Raw genomic sequence first — 19,835 nt, 5'->3', positions numbered from 1 at the left:
TATAGTGCACTTTGTCTTGGAAAATGTATACATGGAATAATCTGTATGAAAGACACCTATGTATTTCTGAATTGGGTACAAATTATAGAGTTCAGAAACAGTATATAATTGCACATTATCAAAGTTGGGAATGCTCATACTAGCATGAGAATTATTGGTCATTTTTCATAAAGATTTTTTTTTTACACAATGTCTTTCATTGAAAGGGAGAAATGCATGAAAGCTCAATTGGTAATAACAGTTGATTTACAAATCTGAATTACCCCAAGTGTCCCGATAAAAACGGTACCTCACTTGTGTGGGTCGGCCTTGTGCCTGCAACGTGGTCACACCTAAATTTAGCAGTTACAAATTGACCCTTTTTTGGCAAAGTGCCTACCTGTAGTTTTTGCACCCTAGCTCTGCCGGCACCTAGGGAAACCTAGCAAACCTATACATTTTTGAAAACTAGACACCCAGGGCAATTCAGGATGGGGTGACTCGTCTGCCTACCCCCAGGTTTTGTTACCCAGAATCCCTTGCAAACATAAAAATTTGACCAAAAAAACACATTTTCCTCACATTTCTGTGGTGGAAAGTTCTGGAATCTGCGTGGATCAACAAATTTCCACCCACCCAGCGTGCCCCCAGGTCTCCCGAAAAAAATGGTACCTCACTTGCGTGGGTAGACATAGTGGCTGCAACAGGAAACGGTTCACATCGTACGGTGGTGAATTTACATTACCTTATTGCAAAACTACCTTGATTTTGGGGGGGGGGGGCATCTGAGTTTGTGGCCCGGGGCTCGGTGGTATTCTTTGCAAAGTAGCAAACCCAAACAGTTCTGAAAACTAGACACCTGGGGGAGTCCAGGGAGGTATGGCATGCATGGGTCCCCCAATGTTTTCCTACCCAGAACTCCTTGCAAACCTTAAAAATAGGTAAAAATAGCACTTTTCCAAACCTTTTGGCGTGGGATCGCCGTGCCGGCAAAAAAGTCCTACCTCCCTGCGTTCCCCTTGTTCTCCCGAGTAAAAGGATACCTCACTTGTGTGGGTGCCCCAAAGCAGAACACGCCAAAAATGAATTTTGAAAAAAGTAGTTTTTAGTCATATTTAAGTTTTACAAATTAAGCACCCCAGCCTGAGTCACATGCCTTTGGCCCACCCACACAAGTGAGGTATCATTTTACTCGGGAGAACAAGGGAAACGCTGGGTGGTAGGACATTTGTCCCGGCAGCGAGATCCCACCCAAAAAAGTATGGAAAAGTGTTTTTTTTTACCAAAATGTCAGGTTTGCAGGGGCTTCTGGGTAGGAAAACATTGGGGGACCCACGCATGCCATACCTCCCTGGACTCCCCCGGGTGTCTAGTTCTCAGAACTGTTTGGGTTTGGTAGTTTCCAAAGATGCCTGCCAAGCCCCGGGCCAAAAGCTCAGGTGACCCCCTCAAAAAATAAGATTATTTGGCTAAAGGTAATGTTTTGGTCTCCACAGTATGAATTGGGCCTTTTCCTAAAGCAGCCGCCATGCCTACCCAGGCAAGTGAGGTTCCATTTTTATCGGGAGACCTTGGGGAACGCTGGGTGGGAGGTAATTTGTGTGAGCCCAGTGATGCCACGCTTTCCCACACTAAAACGTGTGAAAAAACTGATTTTTTCCAAGCAAAAAATGAGGTTTGCAAGGGATTCTGGGTAAAGGAACGTTGGAGGATCCACGCAAGCCATACCTCCTTGGAAGCCCCCGGGTGTCTACTTTTCAGAAATGTGTGGGATTGGTATGTTTCCATAGATGGCTGTCTCGCACGGGGCCAAAAACCCAGGTAATCCCTCTTGCAAAAGCTGGTGGACTTAACATTTTCACCATTGTTAAATTCACCAGCTTTTGCAAGAGGGGTTACCTGGGTTTCTGGCCCCGTGCGAGACAGCCATCTATGGAAACATACCAAACCCAAACAGTTCTGAGAACTAGACACCCGGGGGAGTCCAGGGAGGTATGACATGCGTGGGTCCCCCAATGTTTTCCTACCCAGAACTCCTTGCAAACCTTAAAAATAGGTAAAAATAGCACTTTTCCAAACTTTTTGGCGTGGGATCGCCGAGCCGGCAAAAAAGTCCTACCACCCTGAGTTCCCCTTGTTCTCCCGAGTAAAAGGATACCACACCTTAACAGAGTTACTCAAAAGTCAAACATTCAAGCACGGCTATCTATTCCTCAAAGACACACACATACAGGTTGGATTTGGCACGAGGGCGAGTGATGGTTCAGTACTTAAAATTTTATTAACAAGATATTTCAAAAAAATGAAATGCTCTGTCAATAAATAAATGCATAAAAACTGAACCAGTGACTCGCAACTCGTGAGCTGTAAAGCCACGACAAGGCACCAACCGTTTTACAGGCCATTCACGCACCTTTCATACCTGGTACAAACCAGACCATTGACACCATCCGAATGGAAAAGCAACACATAACAACAATCACAATAAGGGGCAAGGTACACCCTACTGCAGAAAGAGAAAAAAAACAATTATTACTGCACACCCATCTAATCCGCAAGCACACACACATACTGGTTGGATTTGGCACGAGGGTGAGTGATGATTCAGTACATACAATTGTATACGCAAGTAATTTCACAAAAATGAAATACACTGTGTATAATTGAAAGTATGATAAACTGAACCACTGACTCACAGCTCGTGAGCTGTAAAGCCACGTCAAGGCACCAACCTCTTTACAGGCCATTCATACACCTTTCGTACGCGTGACACATACAAAACATTCACACCGCCAGCCGCGGACCCATCACATTCCAACACTCACACCAGCAAACAGCGCCATTCAAGGGCCCATCACTTTCACACGCCCACATTTCGGACACTGCAACTACACAAAATGATGGACTGTGTGGAGTGTCACTCAACTAGCAGTGTGTGTAGTGACCAACACTAAGTAACTACTCACACACCGCCTGCCGAGCGCCAGTCCACCCACACCACCATCCAAGCACCAGACCATGCACACCGCCAGCCAAACACCACTCAGCGCACACCGACAGCCAAGTACCACTCCACACACACCACCAGCCAAGCATCACTCCACGCACACCACCAGCCAAGCGCCACTCCACACACACCGCCAGCCAAGCACCACTCCGTGCACAGACAGCCAAGTACCACTCCATGCACACCACCAGCCAAGCGCCCCTCCACACACACCACCAGCCAAGCGCCACTCCACAAACACAACACCAGCCAAGCACCACTACGTGCACAGACAGCCAAGTACCACTCCACGCACACCGTCCAGCCAAGCGCCACTCCACACACACCGCCAGCCAAGCACCACTCCACACACACCGCCAGCCAAGCACCACTCCGTGCACAGACAGCCAAGTACCACTCCATGCACACCACCAGCCAAGCGCCCCTCCACACACACCACCAGTCAAGCACCACTCCTTGAACACCCCCAGCCAAAGACAAATCCAAACACAACACCAGGCAAGCGCAAGAGCACGCACACCGCCAACCAAACACCAGACCACGCACACCGCCAGTCAAGCACCAGTCCGCAGACACCGCCAGACAAGCACCAGTCCACAGACACCGGCAGTCAAGCGCCAAACCATGCACACAGTCAGACAATGGACACTACACGCAAACCAACATCATACTTTAGTTTTTTTTTAAATAAAAGAGAAACAAAAACAAATTGCAAATTGATACAAATCTACTAACTCGACGACTAAATCTAAAAAGACTACACAAATACAAACTTTGAAACTGAACAATAACTATTACAGAATAAAGACCAACCAGTTCACTTTACCACTCATTGATACTCCCAAAAATTCTTTTGCGTGTGGTACAATCTAAAACAAGCAGGTACACACAGCCCGGGGTTTGAAGGGCAGTTGGGGCAGTACATGCGAACCTCCTTCCGCAAACCTCTTCGCCAACAGACTCTACATCTCCGACTGGGAAAGTCTTTTGAGGTTGTAGGAGGAATTGTATCAGGAAAGTGGCGATCTTTCAATCTGGCAACATCCTCCACCACTCCAACTCTAGGAACACTTGCCTGTTCCACTAAAACAAGGCTGCCTATTACAGACTCCTGAAACTTTACAAAAGTCAACTTTGACTGGGGACAAGATTTCTGGAACACAATAAAAGCATTAAAGGTTGCCAAGTGGAAAAGATGGATAGCCAACTTCTTGTACCAAATGTAAGCCTTACGAAGAGCAGCATACGGTTCCAACCTCTGATCAACTCTGTCAACACCACCCATGTACTTATTGTAGTCCAGTATGCACACAGGTTTGCGCACTTCTGCAACCTGACCCCAAACATTCCGCGGTTCAGTGCTTTCATCATGTATTGTAGTAAACATGTAGACATCTCTCCTGTCTGTAAACTTCACAGCTAGAAGCTCCTCACAACGCAAAGCACTGCACTGTCCCCGAGCAAGCTTTCGACAAACAAGTTATTTTGGGAAACCTTTACGGTTTGAGCGGATTGTGCCACAAGCAACAGTGTCCACTTTGGCCAATTCCCTGAACAACCGCACACCAGTGTAGAAGTTATCGACATACAAATGATGGCCTTTGTTAATAAATCCATGACCAAGTTCCCACACAATTTTCTCAGTCACTCCAAAAGTCGACGGACAACCAGGGGGGTTAATCCTGGATTCCTTACCAGTGTACACCCTGAAATTAGAGACATATCCAGTCTCACTGTCACACAGCATATACAGTGTGATTCCATAGCGTGCCCTCTTACTAGGAATGTATTGCCGAAATACCAAGCGGCCCTTGAACAACAGCAAAGACTCATCCACTGCAATTTCTTTCCCAGGATAAAAGATCTCAGAAAATCGATCAACCAAATGATCAATGACAGGCCGAATCTTGAAAAGACGGTCACAATCAGGGTGATCTCGCGGCAAAGCAAGACTATTGTCAACAAAATGCATCATCCGCAGCAGAAGCAAATACCTATCACGAGTCATGACTGCCGGAAATATAGCTGTTGCCATCAAGGGACTAGTAGACCAATATGAAGCCATTGATGGTTCCCTAAGCAAGCCCATCAAAAGAGTTAAACCCAAAAACTTTTTCATCGCCTCCAAATTGGTGGGAGTCCACCGGGTAGCTCTAGCGTGGGGCTTAAGGCTGGCACTGTTCACCCTCAAAAAAATTTCAGCATACAAATTAGTCTGCTCTACAATCTCTGCCAAAAACACATCATCCATAAACAACTTGAAAAAATCAATAGGCAAAAAGTTTTCAGTGTTCACCCTAAACCCTGGAACACCAGTAAATTCAGGCAATGCCGGCTGCACCATGCCTGGTGCAACCCAGAGGTCAGAACTTTCATCGTCAAGTCTTGCAGCCGCAGGCCGCCGCCCAGCTAACTCTTGTCTCACAACACCAACTGGAAGTCTAGCAGCCCCAGGCTGCAGCCCAGATGTCTCTTGCCGCACAATTGGCACATCACTGTCCTCCGCAACCACAGGCACAACCATGTCCTCCAAAACCGTAAACACAGCAATGTCCTCCCCAACCACAGGCACATCATCCACACCAAAAGTAGCTTCATCAGCACTCAAAGTGTCTTCATCATCAGATGAAGCCATGTGTAGAGAAAACTCACTACCTGAGTCAGACTCTGGACCATGGTCAGAGGAAGAATCAAAAAGCATTCCAACAACTTGCTGAGCAGTAATCCGGCGGCTAGCCATTATCCTTACAAATAAAGGAGTCTGCACAAACAACTCAACAACCCCAACACTGCTCAAAGTAAGATAAAAATGTAAGACTTCTTCACCAAAAAATATATTTAGAAAAAATATACAATTCACTTACAAGACACAACTACACTCACCAGCACCTACTCTGCAAAGACACAGGAAATAGGCAACGATATCCCACTAGAAAGAAGAAAAAAAAAACCTTACATCTACAGAAGGACACATCAAAAACAAATGCAAAACATGTTTTACAATCACAAGAAACAGCAACAACACATACTCGTATTACTACACACTTTGCAAAATAAACAATTACATTACAATTGAACAAAAAAAAGGTCTCTTACCAAACACATGCAACTACAGAAACAGCAGAACAACAGAACCACCAGTAACAGAACCGCACACTGCAACAATCTAAAGAGAAAAAAAAATACACATTAGAAGAAACAAAAACAACACACATTACAACAGGCTATGTCACAGGGTATGTCACAAATGGGGTGTCTGTCCCCAAGGGGAGAAGATTATAAATCATTATAAACGTGGGCCCCCTGGAAGCAACCCTACGGAGGGCAGAGAGGCCAAATAAAGACACGGCAGAACATACTGAAAACAAATGGGCCCAAGGAAGCAACCCTTGGCCAAGGGGTCGCTCCCTATAAAAAAAATAACCCTGGAGTCTAGTGGGCTTTGCTATTCCCCCCCCCAGAAAAGTCTAAAAAAATATTAGGGCCACTAGGAAGTGACCCTTCCCCAAGGGGTCGCATCCTTTTCAAATAAAAAACAAATCCCTGGTGACTAGTGGGCTTTTCTGCTCCCCCTGGGTGCAGATCGGCTGAAAAAACGGCCGATCTGCCCCAGGGGGGGCAGAAAAGTGTGAAAAATATTTTATCCCCCTAAGGAAGCAACCCTTGCCCAAGGGGTCGCTTCCTTTATAAATAAAAAACAATCCCTGGTGTCTAGTGGGCTTTTCTGCCCCCCCCTGGGTGCAGATCGGCCAAACAAAACGGCCGATCTGCCCCAGGGGGGGCAGAAAATTCTAAAACATTATTTGACCCCCTAAGGAAGCAACCCTTGCCCAAGGGGTCGCTTCCTGCACACACAAAAAACAAACACAAGCGATCCCTGGTGTCTAGTGGGCTTTTCTGCCCCCCCTGGGTGCAGATCGGCCAAAGAAAACGGCCGATCTGCCCCAGGGGAGGCAGAAAAGTCCAAAACATTTTTAGGCCCCCTAAGGAAGCGACCCTTGCCCAAGGGGTCGCTTCCTTTACACAAAAAAACCAAACACAAGCAATCCCTGGTGTCTAGTGGGCTTTTCTGCCCCCCCTGGGTGCAGATCGGCCAAACAAAACGGCCGATCTGCCCCAGGGGGGGCAGAAAAGTCTAAATAATTATGTGGCCCCCTAAGGAAGCGGCCCTTGCCCAAGGGGTCGCTTCCTGCACAGTAAAATATGCCCCAAACAGAATCCCTGGTGTCTAGTGGGGCATTCCTGGAGCACGATCGCGACGCTGTGCGCGATCGTGCACCAGGAATGCCGTGCATTGGGACATCAGGGGAGAGGAAACACAGTTTCCTCCCCCCCCGATGCCTCAAGGCACCGAAAAACAGCCCCCCCGCCCCACCGCAGCAGCAAACACCAACCTTGTTCCTGGACGCGCTGGAAGCAAATGGCTTCCAGCGCGTCCAGCGCTTCCTGATGACGTCGGCGCGCGATGTGCACGCTGACGTCACCAGGAAGCGTGGGGGGGCCTGCAAAAAAAAAAAAGATCGCCGCACAGGGGGGGGAGCGCCAGCGCTCTCCCCCAGGGCTGTACTGATGACGGAGCGGTTCCGTCATCAGCACAGCCCAACCGATGCTGATGACGGAACCGCTCCGTCATCAGCATCGAAGGGGTTAAGGGGAATTTCTCACACATGCATAAATTACCAGACAAAAGTATTTGACCTTAGTTTTTATATATATTTGTATGAACTTAAAAAAAAAATTATTCAAACATTGGATATCACTGTAGCATACAATAAGTTATATATTTGACATCTTAGCAGTGTTATACATTTATGCTACAAGACTATATTGAGTAAACACAAATCACGGAATAGCCACCAGTGCAATAGAGTGACATTAATACATCACTAACACGGTGTGTCATCACATGATTATACTCAGCAGTGTAGTGTGTGATGTGTGCCAATGTGTCCTGTACGGGGTGCAGGGAGGTGGCATTTTTCAGCCTTTTTGCCAACAACTTGAATATGGAAGTTATTCCACTCTGCAGATGTTGTGTTTGTGAGAAATCAAAAGGCCCACTTTTGTGCTACTTTAGCTCATTTTCTTACCAGGGCACGAGCAGACCATCTGTGATGACAAACCATAGATCTTCACACACCTATTCAGCTCCCGAACAGTTGGGTCTGAAGGTAGCAGTCAAAAATTGGCACTCAGCACCAGTGCGGTGTTCACTAGAGTTCGTTCATTTGCATTTTTTATGTTATCATTGTTGTCTAGCTGGACAATGCTATAGACTAGCAGTTCTGGCTCATGCATACCATTAAAGTGGTGTAGGCATCTACATTATTTCGGCCGGAAAAAGATGCTGTCAATATGCCTAATCTCAAAACTGTGGGACCTACTTAGAAAGGTAACTTTGCAAGTGAGTAAATCTGCATGTGTAAATGTACTCTTACAGTTTGTTGTAAAAGTATTACTTTTGGCTATTCAACATTTTAGAGTGTAAATTTGCTACAAAGTTTAGACTTACATGTCTTCACCCTTTGAAACAGCGGTGGATCCAGCTTTACAGTATGGAGTAAATCCAGCAGTACACATGGCCAACCGCTGGTACTTCAACACCCTCCCATAGAGAATATGAAGTCAGGGACTTAAACTGCCCTGGGCTGGGCACTTATTGCAAATTCACCGGGCGTATTATTCCCTTTGATTAACCTGAATAAATTTTGCATCACTTCCGGAGACCACCCAAAGACAAGGTGTCGTCCCGTTTTTTAGACCTGGGGATGGTGGTAGCAACGCGTCTCCTCACGAGGAGATGGAAGGCATGTGAGCCGCCTGGCGGACAAGCGTGGATTTCCTCTTTGCAGGCATGGGCCCGAGCAGAGTGGACTGCCATATGTAGAGAGGAAACGTTGGGGCTCCGCAAGGAAGCAATAGCAGAGCGCTGGGAGCACATGCTTAAGGCCCTACAGCTGCCGGATGGGGCTACTGCTGTGGGGGTTGTGGGAGATTAGATGAGCACTGTTGGGGGTTGGAGTATACTGTGGGCTGCTCTCCTGTCTGGATAATACAATTACTGTCCCGCTGGGCCGTACAGGTTTGCAGTGTAGGAGCAGCTGTGGTTGGAGGTGCGTGCGCGCGGGGGGGGGAGCGGGGCTTGCCGAAGGGGAAGAGGGGGTGGGGAAGGGGATCAGAATGGATATGTGTCTGTGGTTTTGCCGCTGTTGGTTTTGATCATTTACAGTTGTTACATACACATCATCTCTTTAAGCAAGTCCAGGCTGGGGGGGCCCACCCAAAACCCTGCTACTATACAGGGCTCAACGCGAGGACAGTCATGGACCAATCCGGAGTTGCCTGCTTAGGCACTCCACGTTCTAGCCAGCTCTGGGCGACTATCCTTTCTTTCTATACCACTTCCGTGACATCGTGGCTCTTAATTGTCATGCTATTATGTATATGAATGATCCATTGATATGCCCAGGCTGCTGTGCCGAACTGATTGAAGCTCATACTGTCTTGTATACATTTTCAAATGCCAATAAACAGATTTGACAAAAAAAAAAGTCAGGGACTTAAAATAAAACCCATAGGACATAACATTAAAAAAAGCTAAAGTATTTAAACTTTTCAAAAATATAAATACATGTTACCTAATGTAAAAAATGTATAAATACAAATATTTTTTTTTTATCAAATAGTGTAATAACTTTTTTAAACGTAAAAATAAATGTATCATTAAAAACAATTACATTCATTTAAAATAATTCTATATGCAATGTTTTGAATTTTTAATATAGAGGTAAATGCTAAGATTTTACATCATCTAAGTAAATAATTCTAATTGAATATTTTGTAAAAAAAAAATCACTAAATAGTGTGAAGTTAGTAGCAGTAACTTTGCACACATAAGTTGAGTTCTCCTCCGCTTGGGCAGAGGTCTCACTATGGTAAAGTATAGGGAAAAAAAAATAGGACATTAAACTTTCAAAAAAGCTAGTAAAAATATTCTTATGTTCATTATTTTTTTTTAAATCTTTTTATTATCATTTTTACATTTATTTTTTGCAAGCAAAGCAGGATTAAATCAATAATAATGACCTTTCAAATCGAAAATGTATATACATACAATTGCAGAAAACACTGACAGGCAAGGGGGAAAAAAGAAAAAAAACATAGTAAATACAGTAACAGATTATAATTATCAGATCAGCTCCCCCTGAATCCATTGCCGAACTGGGTCCCAGATCTTCGTTCCCAGCGATCTTTTCTTGTTACCCTTTGTACTATATATAGCTTCCTCTATATTATGCGCAGCTAATAGACGTGCTCTCCATACTTCGAATGGAGGGGGGGAGAGACTAATCTATTCTTGAGTAATACAAGCTCTCAATATAGCCATAGATATAAATATGAGCCCTTTATGCCCCTCTAGTAGGACTTCAGAGGTTACTCCAATTAAGACATGTTCCCCCGTTAAGTTGAGGGAATATCCTAGCACTGTAGTCAAAAAGGTCTGGATTGCCTCTATAAAGGGAGCTAGCAGTGGACATGAAAAAAAAATATGCAGTGAATCAGCAGCATGACACCCACACCTATTACAAGTTATGCCCACCGTCGCACCCCATTTTGAGATTTTTAGGGGTGTATAATAAAGGTCATATAGAGCCATGTAGTGCTGTTTACGAGCTCTGCCAGTGACCAACACAGTGTTAGCTAGTGTGATTGATTCCTCTAGACAAATAGTTTCCACCCCTAACTTCTCAGCCCATCCTACGGCATGAGTCTCTAAGTCGTCAGAACTTAAGGTCTGAAGAGCTCTATAATAATGTCCAATCCTTTTTTTGGTGAACAGGTCATCAATCAATGAAATCCTAGTAATACCTGAAACTTCCACAGGTGACAAGGAATTTAAAAAGCTATGTATCTGTAAATATTTAAAATAGTCCTGATTTGAAAAATTATATCTGGTTGTAAGCTCCCGGAAAGTAAGTAGCCCTTGTATTCCTTTATTTCGCCACCGAGCCATTGCTGGATCTTGAAACACAGATGGAAATATTTTATGGGCAGTAAAGGGTGTATATATCGAGAGTTTCCTAATTCCCAGAAGTTGCCTGACTATCTTCCAAACTCCAAAGGCTGCTTTCAACGTCTTAAATGTAGTTTTTTTATAGTAACTTGGCTCTATATTTTTCAGGAAGCATCCGCGACAATCTTCGCCCAATATAAGTTCATAGATGGAGGGAGATTGACTCTGTGGGATCCTTACTTTTTCACCAATAATCAAAGGGGAAATGACCTGTAAGACAGACCCAACATAATAATACAAGAAGTACGGGATAGCCCATCCCCCCTAGATTTGGGTAAAACCATCTTTTTATAGGATCTTCGAGGTTTTTTATAGCTCCATATAAACCTAGATGTCATCCTTTCCAGTTGCTTAAAAAACATCAGGGGAAACTCAAGTGGAATAGAGCGATACATATAAAGAAACTTAGGAAGTATTATCATTTTCAATACATTATTTCGGCCAAATAAGGATAAATGAAAATGATCAATCCGTTCAAGTGTAGCATTTGCTTTTTGAAAAATTGGGTTAAAATTCATAGCTGGGATATATGATATAGGAAAGGTAATTTTGATACCCAAATACGTCGCTACTGGAACCAATGGGATTGATGAGGGAGGTGTCTGACCTACAAATAAGTTTTGAGTCTTGGCTATATTCAACTTATAACCGGAAAAAGCCCCAAAGCGAGTAGCGAGATCTTCTATTACCGGCAGAGCTTCCTGAAGACTGGTTGTAAGCACCACTATATCGTCAGCGTATGCGAGCGCTCTATAATTCACGTTCGCTACTGAGACAGGTGGGATTCCCGGTGCTGAGTTCAATTTATTTAAAAAAATGTCTAAATACAGGGCAAACAAAAGTGGAGAAGCAGGGCAGCCCTGACGGGTGCCTCTAGAAATGGAAAAAGAATCAGATTTTTTTGAGCCAAGTTTTATGCAGGATGTGGGTGATGCATATAACGCTTTATAGCCGAAATGATCCGAGGACCAAAACCTTTATTTACTAACATCTCCCACAGATATGGCCAGGCTACCCTGTCGAATGCCTTCTCGGCATCCAACAGGGTAATACCAAGGTCACTGCTCGTCGCCACAGCTCTGTCCATTAAAGTAATTACACGCCTAACGTGATCTGAGGTGTCCCGACCAGGAATGAAACCATGCTGAACCGGCGAGACTATTTTAGAGATTACCCCCGATATGCGAGAGGCTATAATCTTCGAAACAATCTTGCTATCCGCATTTATAAGCGATATCGGTCTAAACGACGAGGGAAGAAGAGGTGGTTTGTCTTTCTTTAAGAATGCCATAATTGTAGAATGACTCCATGATGGAGGTGCTACCCCAATTTGCGCTTCTACACATGTTTGCAGTAGATCTTGTTTCAGGATAGCTCTAAAAACTCTGTAAAATTCTAAGGGTATACCGTCTGGCCCCGTAGCTTTCCCGGTGGCCAGGGAAAAATGAGCTGTTTCTATTTCCTCCCATGAAATTACAGCCTCTAAAGCTATAGCTTGAGTATCAGTTAGTTTTGAAATATTGTCCACCCCGCAAAAATGTAGCAATGTCTCTGAAGAATATGATGTAACTTCCTCCGTGTAGAGTTTACTATAAAATAAACGAAAGATCTCCAGAATATCCTCAGGTTGGCTATATATCCGACCCAAATCATCCTGGATCTCCTTTACATTATTAAATGTTTCCTGCTGCCTAAGTCTCTTAGCCAATATCCTCCCTGTCATTTCCCCATCTCATAAATTTGTGACCGAGATACTGCAACCTGTTCAGCAAGTTTCTTTGCAAAAACCTCATACAACCTGGACTTATGAATAGCCAATCTTGATTTAATATGCTCCGTATCTTGAGCTGTGCTAATAGCCGATATTAATTTAGCTTCCTACTCTTGTACTGCCCTGTAATAGGTGGCAAGTTTAGCTTGGGAGGACCTTTGTTTATTAATGGAGTATGACAAGGTTTCTCCCCGGACTGCAGCCTTAAAAGAATCCCAGACCATTTGGGTAGTAGCTGTACCGCGATTAACATCAAAGAATTCCTTAATCCATGTGGACATATGCTCAATGTACAGAGAGTCTGCCAAGAGTTTACGTTCGAATGCCCAGGAATTTCTATCACGGGCTATGCCATAACCATATTTGATCTCTATTAATATGGGATTATGGTCCGAGATTATTCTCGGAAATATCTCAAAAATGGTATTATTTAATAATGTCGTGGAGCTGAAAAAATAATCTAAACGTACCATCTTCTGGTGTGGGGCAGAGTAGTATGTATAGCCAGGTAACCCATCTCTCGAAATGAAGCCTACATCCACCAACCCAAACTCTGTGACTAAGCCTCTTAATGCCTTGTAGGTCTTACTCTTGAGACCAATATAAGGATTTTCTGAGGTTAAGTCAAAGTCTCTGTCTAAATGAATATTAAAATCCCCACAAAATACTAGAGGAGTAGGCCATCCTGCAAGTTCTATACTTAAGAAGTTGAGAAGGTCAGAGTCGTCAACATTTGGGCCATAGATTGAGCAAATGGTTAAGGGTTTTGCATCAATGTATAATTTTAATATGACCCATCTTCCATAGTGATCAGTTTTGATACGGTTGCAAGACCCTATCCCTTTTCTGATAAGTACTGCCACTCCCCTAGTAGTAGTTCCTTGGCTAGTACAGCCCACAAGGCACATACCCAGATCATTAAACCATTTTCTATTATTCCAACTCAAATGCGTTTCTTGTAAACACAAGATATCGATTTTCATACTATGAATAATTTGAGCACACATACCCCTTTTCTGCTTGTTGTTCAACCCACAAATTTTCCAGGAACAAATCCTCAATTTATCCATTTACTTTTGTGTTATTTTCTGTTTTTGTTCTCCCCCCTCATATATGTCACAGTTTTGTTTAACCGGCCCTGCTTTATCTAGAATTGAGACAAAAAACATATCATCTTCATCTAATTTACAGTAACTGTAACAAATTACATTAATCCTGCGCTTGCTTGCCCCCCCACCACACCCCACCCTCCCCCGGACCCCCCCTCCCACCCCCACCACCAACACCAACCCCACCCCAGGAAAGCAAAGGGACTGATCAGTCCCTAAAAGTGATGGTCTGAGAAGCATATTGTGTCTCGCTGTGCGCTCTCATCTGCATAACACCCATCTAATTTAGAGAAAAGGAAGGACTAAAAAGAGGGAAAAAAAAGATCTACCCAATAGAGGCTGAGAATTAAAAATCCAAGCAGTTCAATTAGTGCGTTATGGTCCCTCTATTTTCAGTTTCTCAATCACTCAAGAGGTAGTAAGAAGGAAAAATGAAAGAGAAAAGAAAAAAAAAGAAGAGAGACAGCGTATAATATAGCATCTGTTATATCAAGTCAACCCATTTTTCATATTGTGGATAAGTCTTTTGCTGCACTCTCCAAGGTAAGAAAATGGGTTCTTTCCTTAAATATAACTTTAAGCTTCAAGGGATTAAGGAGGAAAGCTTGTGCGCCTTTTGCCTGAAATAAAGGAATAAGTTGGTGGAGCTGCCATCGTTGCTGAACAGTAAAGTGGCAAAAGTCTGGCCGAACAAAGAAATCCACGCCCTTCCCCCTCCGTTTGCGATCGGGTCGAGCCAAGTCATACAATGCGTCACGTGCCAGGAAATTATTCAAAGATATCAGGATGGCTCTTGGTTGATTCTTAGAAGCTCCACCAGAGTTTTTAGTGCGCTGAAAAGGGAATCTATGAGCTCTCAGAAGCTCCCGGTCCCACTGCCACTGGGTTAGCTCCGGAAAAGCCTCAGTAAATAGTTCAATAATAAACTGCCTGATGTTAGATCCCTTGTTTCCTTCAGGAATACCCAAAACGCGCAGATTGTTGCGTCTAGACCTATTTTCTAGATCAACTAGCTTCCAGTTGAAGTCCTCATTTGTGGTAGCCAGCGTAGTAAGCTGAGCAGCCTGTTGAGTCATAACATCTTCAATAGCTGAGATTCCCCCCTCAGCCTCTTGCACTCTAGTCGATGTTTCATTGCAGGTTTTCACCACTCTTCTGAGATTGTTTTGAAGTTTGCGCACTGCAGCCTGCGTACGCAAATTTTCAGCTCTGGTTTCTTCCCGGTGCTGCAGCATTACTTGATGCAACATATCCAAAGTAGTCCCAGATGCCTGCGGCCTCTGAGACGAGTTAGCTATTACTGGTGAAGTATTCTCAGCATAGGTAGTCAGAGCGGGGAATCCCAGATTCTTTTCAAGTTCGTTTTCCAATTGTGAGGCCCCGCTGCCACTGCCTGCACCCCCTCCTCTGAGTACTGTGTTATCAGTTATCCCCCACTCCATTCGAGCAAAAAGAGGATCAGCATTATCTAACCCATCTTCTTCTATGGAGGAGATGGATCTTTCTTGCATCCCACCAGTTATACTAGAAATACTAACATCATCCCCTGACTCCACACCCAGACTTTCTGACTCTAATGCAGTAGATAAATCTGACATCGAATAAAAATTCCCAGCAGAGTCTACTGATTGTGTATCCCCTGTGATTTCGGCCTCCTCCTGAGGATTAATATGTATATTATTGTCCGATACGAGATCTGAATGAGAATTTAATCCCTGAGAGAGAGGCAAATTGTCAGCAATTATCAGTATAGAATGAGCTCCGGAGTCAGTGTTAGAGGCTTCAATAGTTACGTTGCTGCTCGTATCCTCTGGAGAGTTTTCATTTAACTGTGGCAGCTGTTCAACAGTATTTTTCTCCTTCTCCTTCTCTTCTTTCTCCCTGTTTGATGCTCTATTTCCTTTTCTAAACATCCCAGGTATCTTTTTAGAAGTCACGCCACTACAATTCCCAGAATGCATTGGGACAGCTTCAGGCAGAGATGGGTCCGGAGTTGTTGCCGTATTACCCCCCTGCACGGGTCCCGGTTTATCAATAGTCATATTCTGCACAATACCAGAACTTCCTGGCTTACCCGTAACATTGACTGCTGCAGTCACCACCCGTGTTTTCGGCTTAGGACCCATCACCGGCCCTCGTCTCCGATGCCGTCTCCCCAGCGCTTCTTCCCGTTTCTCTGAGCTACCTGCAGCGCCGAGTCCCGCCAAAAGTTCTTGTGGCCGATATACCTGTGCTCGCAAGGTTCCTTCAGCACAAGTCTGACCAATTCTTTCAACAGATTTCGCCAAGGATTTCCGGGTCCGATGCAGCCGTCGTCAGGGACCTGAAAGAGCCGCCGCCAGATACTGCCTCGCAAAATCAGCCGCCGAACGCCAGGCAGCTTGCAGGTATCGGCGATACTTGCAGTGAAGTTCTTGCCGCATACCCCTTGCAGGGCCGTGAGACAGGTATGATGTTCAGGGATCAGAAAAGTCTCTATCCATTAATCTGCCATTAATGTAGTAAGCGTCCGCGAAGAGACCAGTGCAGATGAGGCGCTTAACAGCGAGGACAGGTCTGCCGCTCACTCAGATCTCGACGCATCCGCCATCTTGCTTTCACAAACATGTTCATTATTGATGTAAATTAATTGTATATAGTTATTTTAAATGTAAAATAAAATTAAAATGCTGCGGCAAAATTAACCAAATGTTAAAATAAAAATGTAATTATTTTAAGCTATCCATTGAGAACCTACAGGTGCTGTATGACGGCAGAGGGATCCGAAAGCTGTGAACCCAGAAGGGTAGCCTCGTAGAAAATAGAGTACAAAAGACTGTGATCATGTTCATTTCTTTTTTTGTTGGATCATTGTCATCACAAAGTAGTAGAACAAGTTACAGAAACTTCACTCTTTTTAGAATAGTCAAGATATAATTAGTGTTTGTGTCTGATTGCAGAACTGGTTATCACATCAGGAGGCAAGAACATTCCCCCAGTTCCAATAGAGAACACTCTCAAAACGGAGGTGCCCATCATCAGTAATGCCGTGTTAGTAGGCGACAAGAGAAAGTTCTTGTCTATGCTGATCACTCTGAAGGTAAGTACAGTTTGCCTATGCTGAAAAGTCTAACATGAAAGATAAGGCATCCTTCATATGCATCAAACTAAATGAAAAGTGGGAGAATCAGTATTTCTGATCACTTTCAAGACTGGAAGAAAGAGATTGCACATGCTGTTCACTCTACAAGTAAGGTGGAACAACACATGCTGATTACTCTTCAGGTAAGAACATCAACTTCATTCCATAGTGATCTTTTCTCGGGGAGAAGGGTAGAACGTGTCCATGCTGATTACTCCTCAGGTAAGAACATCAACCTAGTCCATAGTGGTCTCTTCTCAGGTAGAAGGGTAGAACTTGTCCATGCTGATTACTTTAAATGAATGTATATGTAGACTGTAAGTTTGGCGATGATGATTTCTCAGAAGATATTAGAGCAGAGATCACCCATATCAATTGGTCTGAAGACACTGGTCTATGCTTGTCTATGCCCTATGTCTGTGCTGATCTCCCTAAAAATGAGGTGAAAGGCAGGTGGGGAAAGATTATCCTTGTTTACTGCTCTGAAGCCAAGAAAGGTCTTCCAAGAAATAACAAAGGAGAAGTAGGCTTGGGTTGTTCATTGGCAATGTTTCTAACAATTCAGCTGTAAAACAATATTTTACCCTCCATACATATTGTTCCCCGGAGAGGTAGTTTTCTGGTGTATGTACTGCTCAAGAGACAGTTTTATTTATTTTGTTTGCACTCCTCATGTCCTGGTTTATATCTCGCCCATGAGCTGGAGTTGATGGTACTCTATGATATGGTGCTCCATTTTAATGTTGATCCCTTTTTTTATCTGTCATTATATTTTTTATCTATTTCCTATATTTGAAAAACATGTCTTTGTTTGGATCTGCAATTCTTAAAATCAAATGTAGTTCTATTTGCTTAATTCCACACACTCCTGTGGCTTACAATTCTTTTTGTGTATGTCCCCCGAATCATCAATGCTTTTCAGGCAACTAGGAATTCTTATTTAAGGGTTAACTTACAAGACCATTCTCCACTTTTTCCTAAGTTTGTAGAGAGCCAACGTGTCTTCCTACAATTCAGATGTACTTACACCATAACAGCTGAATTTAGATTCTTTTGGTTGTCACCAATTTTCACAATAAAATGTTTAAAAAATAAGTGCTCTTTCAAAACAGAATCATTATAAAACATTATCAGTCATCCAATCCAAAAATTATCATCTTCCATGTCTTTTTCTGCCTTAAACCATCCATCCCCCCTCTTATTCACCTTTGACCCATTACTGAGATTTGCATTTATTGCTTTCGATTCATACCATTCTGTACATATCAAGTTTTGCAGAACTCTCATGAACTGGTAGGAAAATGTTCTGTGATGCATAATTGTAGTAATTCTCCAGTCAAAGTTGATAGAAATAAGTATAGTTTATTGGCAGCACGAATGACATCCTTCTCAGTTCCCAGCCAAAGCTTCTCTGAGCTGGTACATTTTAACTACCTTCAATAACAATTCTGGAATGCAGATGACACTTGAAAGAAAGCATGTCTCATGCCATGTCTCATGCACTGGCATGCGACTTAAAGATACATTTAAAGTGACAGGCAAGAATATAACACATCTCCCTTTTTTTATAAAATAACGTAAATAAATAACAATGACTTCTATGATCATAACATTGTATAACTTTGAATTAATAAAAATTTTAAGCATAGGATAAAAGATAACTTTAAGTATGAGCAATATTAATTGACATATCTTTTAGGAACATTGATAACACGCTTAGTATCCTTTACTCTTTGAGCAATAGAATTATCTGCTAGCAAAACTTTTGGTTCATTAGACAAATTACCTTTATCACTCATGACGGTACATTTAGCTAATTTTCTTATATTCCAATATTTACCATCCTGAGTCATAACACTATTGGCAAAAATCTTTTTGATCTGAATGGGGTCACTAAACTTGTTAGTACCTTTGGACAACAAACCAGGTCTGAGAATTCTCACCCATTCTCCCACTTGAAACTCTTGGGATTTTGTGTTCCACTTTTTGTCATACCATTCTTTCGTTTTGAACTGTTTATTCTCTACACGTTTGGCAACCTCATCTATATTAACTTGGTCAAAAGAAAACTGATTGCATTTCTCTTTTAACCACCACGGTAACATTCTTGAGGCAGGATTTCGACCTTTAAACAACTTAAAAGGACTTACCTCAGTAATTGTGTGAGGTGTAATACGGTATGTCCAAAGCCTTTCCCTTAAAGCACTTACCCAAGAAACTCCAAACTTGACAGATTCCACCACAAAATTCTTCAGCACCCGATTGAATCTCTCAACTTGACCATTTTCATGGGGTTCGTATAATGAAGTAAATCTGTGAATAATGTTACAGTTCTTAAGAAAGTGTGCCATTTCACCAGATGTCAATTGAACCCCATTATCAGATACTAAAATAGAAGGACACCCTTCTCTAGTAAAAACTTCTTTGAAAAAACCAATTACAGTTTCAGTAGAAGCCTTAGGGACAAACTTCACCTCTGGCCATTTGGAGTGGTAGTCCACTAAAACTAAAGCATAACGTGAAGATTCAGGTAACATGTTGAAAGGACCTGATATGTCAAAAGCAATCTTTTGCCATGGTTCTGAAGGCCATTTAACAACTTTGAGGGGTGGAGTATATACTTTTAACATTCTTTCTTTACACACACACTCTTGGCACTCTCTAACTGTTCTGTCAACAAATCTATCGATTCCTGGCCACCAAAATACAGAGCGAACCAATCTTTTCATGGAAGAAATACCAGGATGTGTATCATGTGCAATTTGTAAAATGAT

The 19,835-nt window shown here is 43.2% G+C and overlaps 1 protein-coding gene across 2 annotated transcripts in view; it reads left to right on the top strand.

Annotated features, from left to right (window-relative positions):
- Positions 1–19,835, top strand: part of LOC144817692 (long-chain-fatty-acid--CoA ligase ACSBG2-like) — a 237,172-nt gene that overhangs the window by 185,684 nt on the left and 31,653 nt on the right. For both annotated transcript variants that reach the window (XM_078674440.1, XM_078674439.1), the window contains exon 11: positions 16,880–17,019. In XM_078674440.1, the coding sequence (XP_078530566.1) occupies positions 16,880–17,019 (140 nt within the window). The remainder of the gene's footprint in view (positions 1–16,879; positions 17,020–19,835) is intronic.

Source organism: Lissotriton helveticus, chromosome 2_1 (assembly GCF_964261635.1).
Source record: "Lissotriton helveticus chromosome 2_1, aLisHel1.1, whole genome shotgun sequence".
NCBI classification, from domain to species: Eukaryota; Metazoa; Chordata; class Amphibia; order Caudata; family Salamandridae; genus Lissotriton; species Lissotriton helveticus.
Note: the sequence above shows the minus strand (reverse complement) of the source record. Positions and strands in the feature narration are given on the sequence as shown.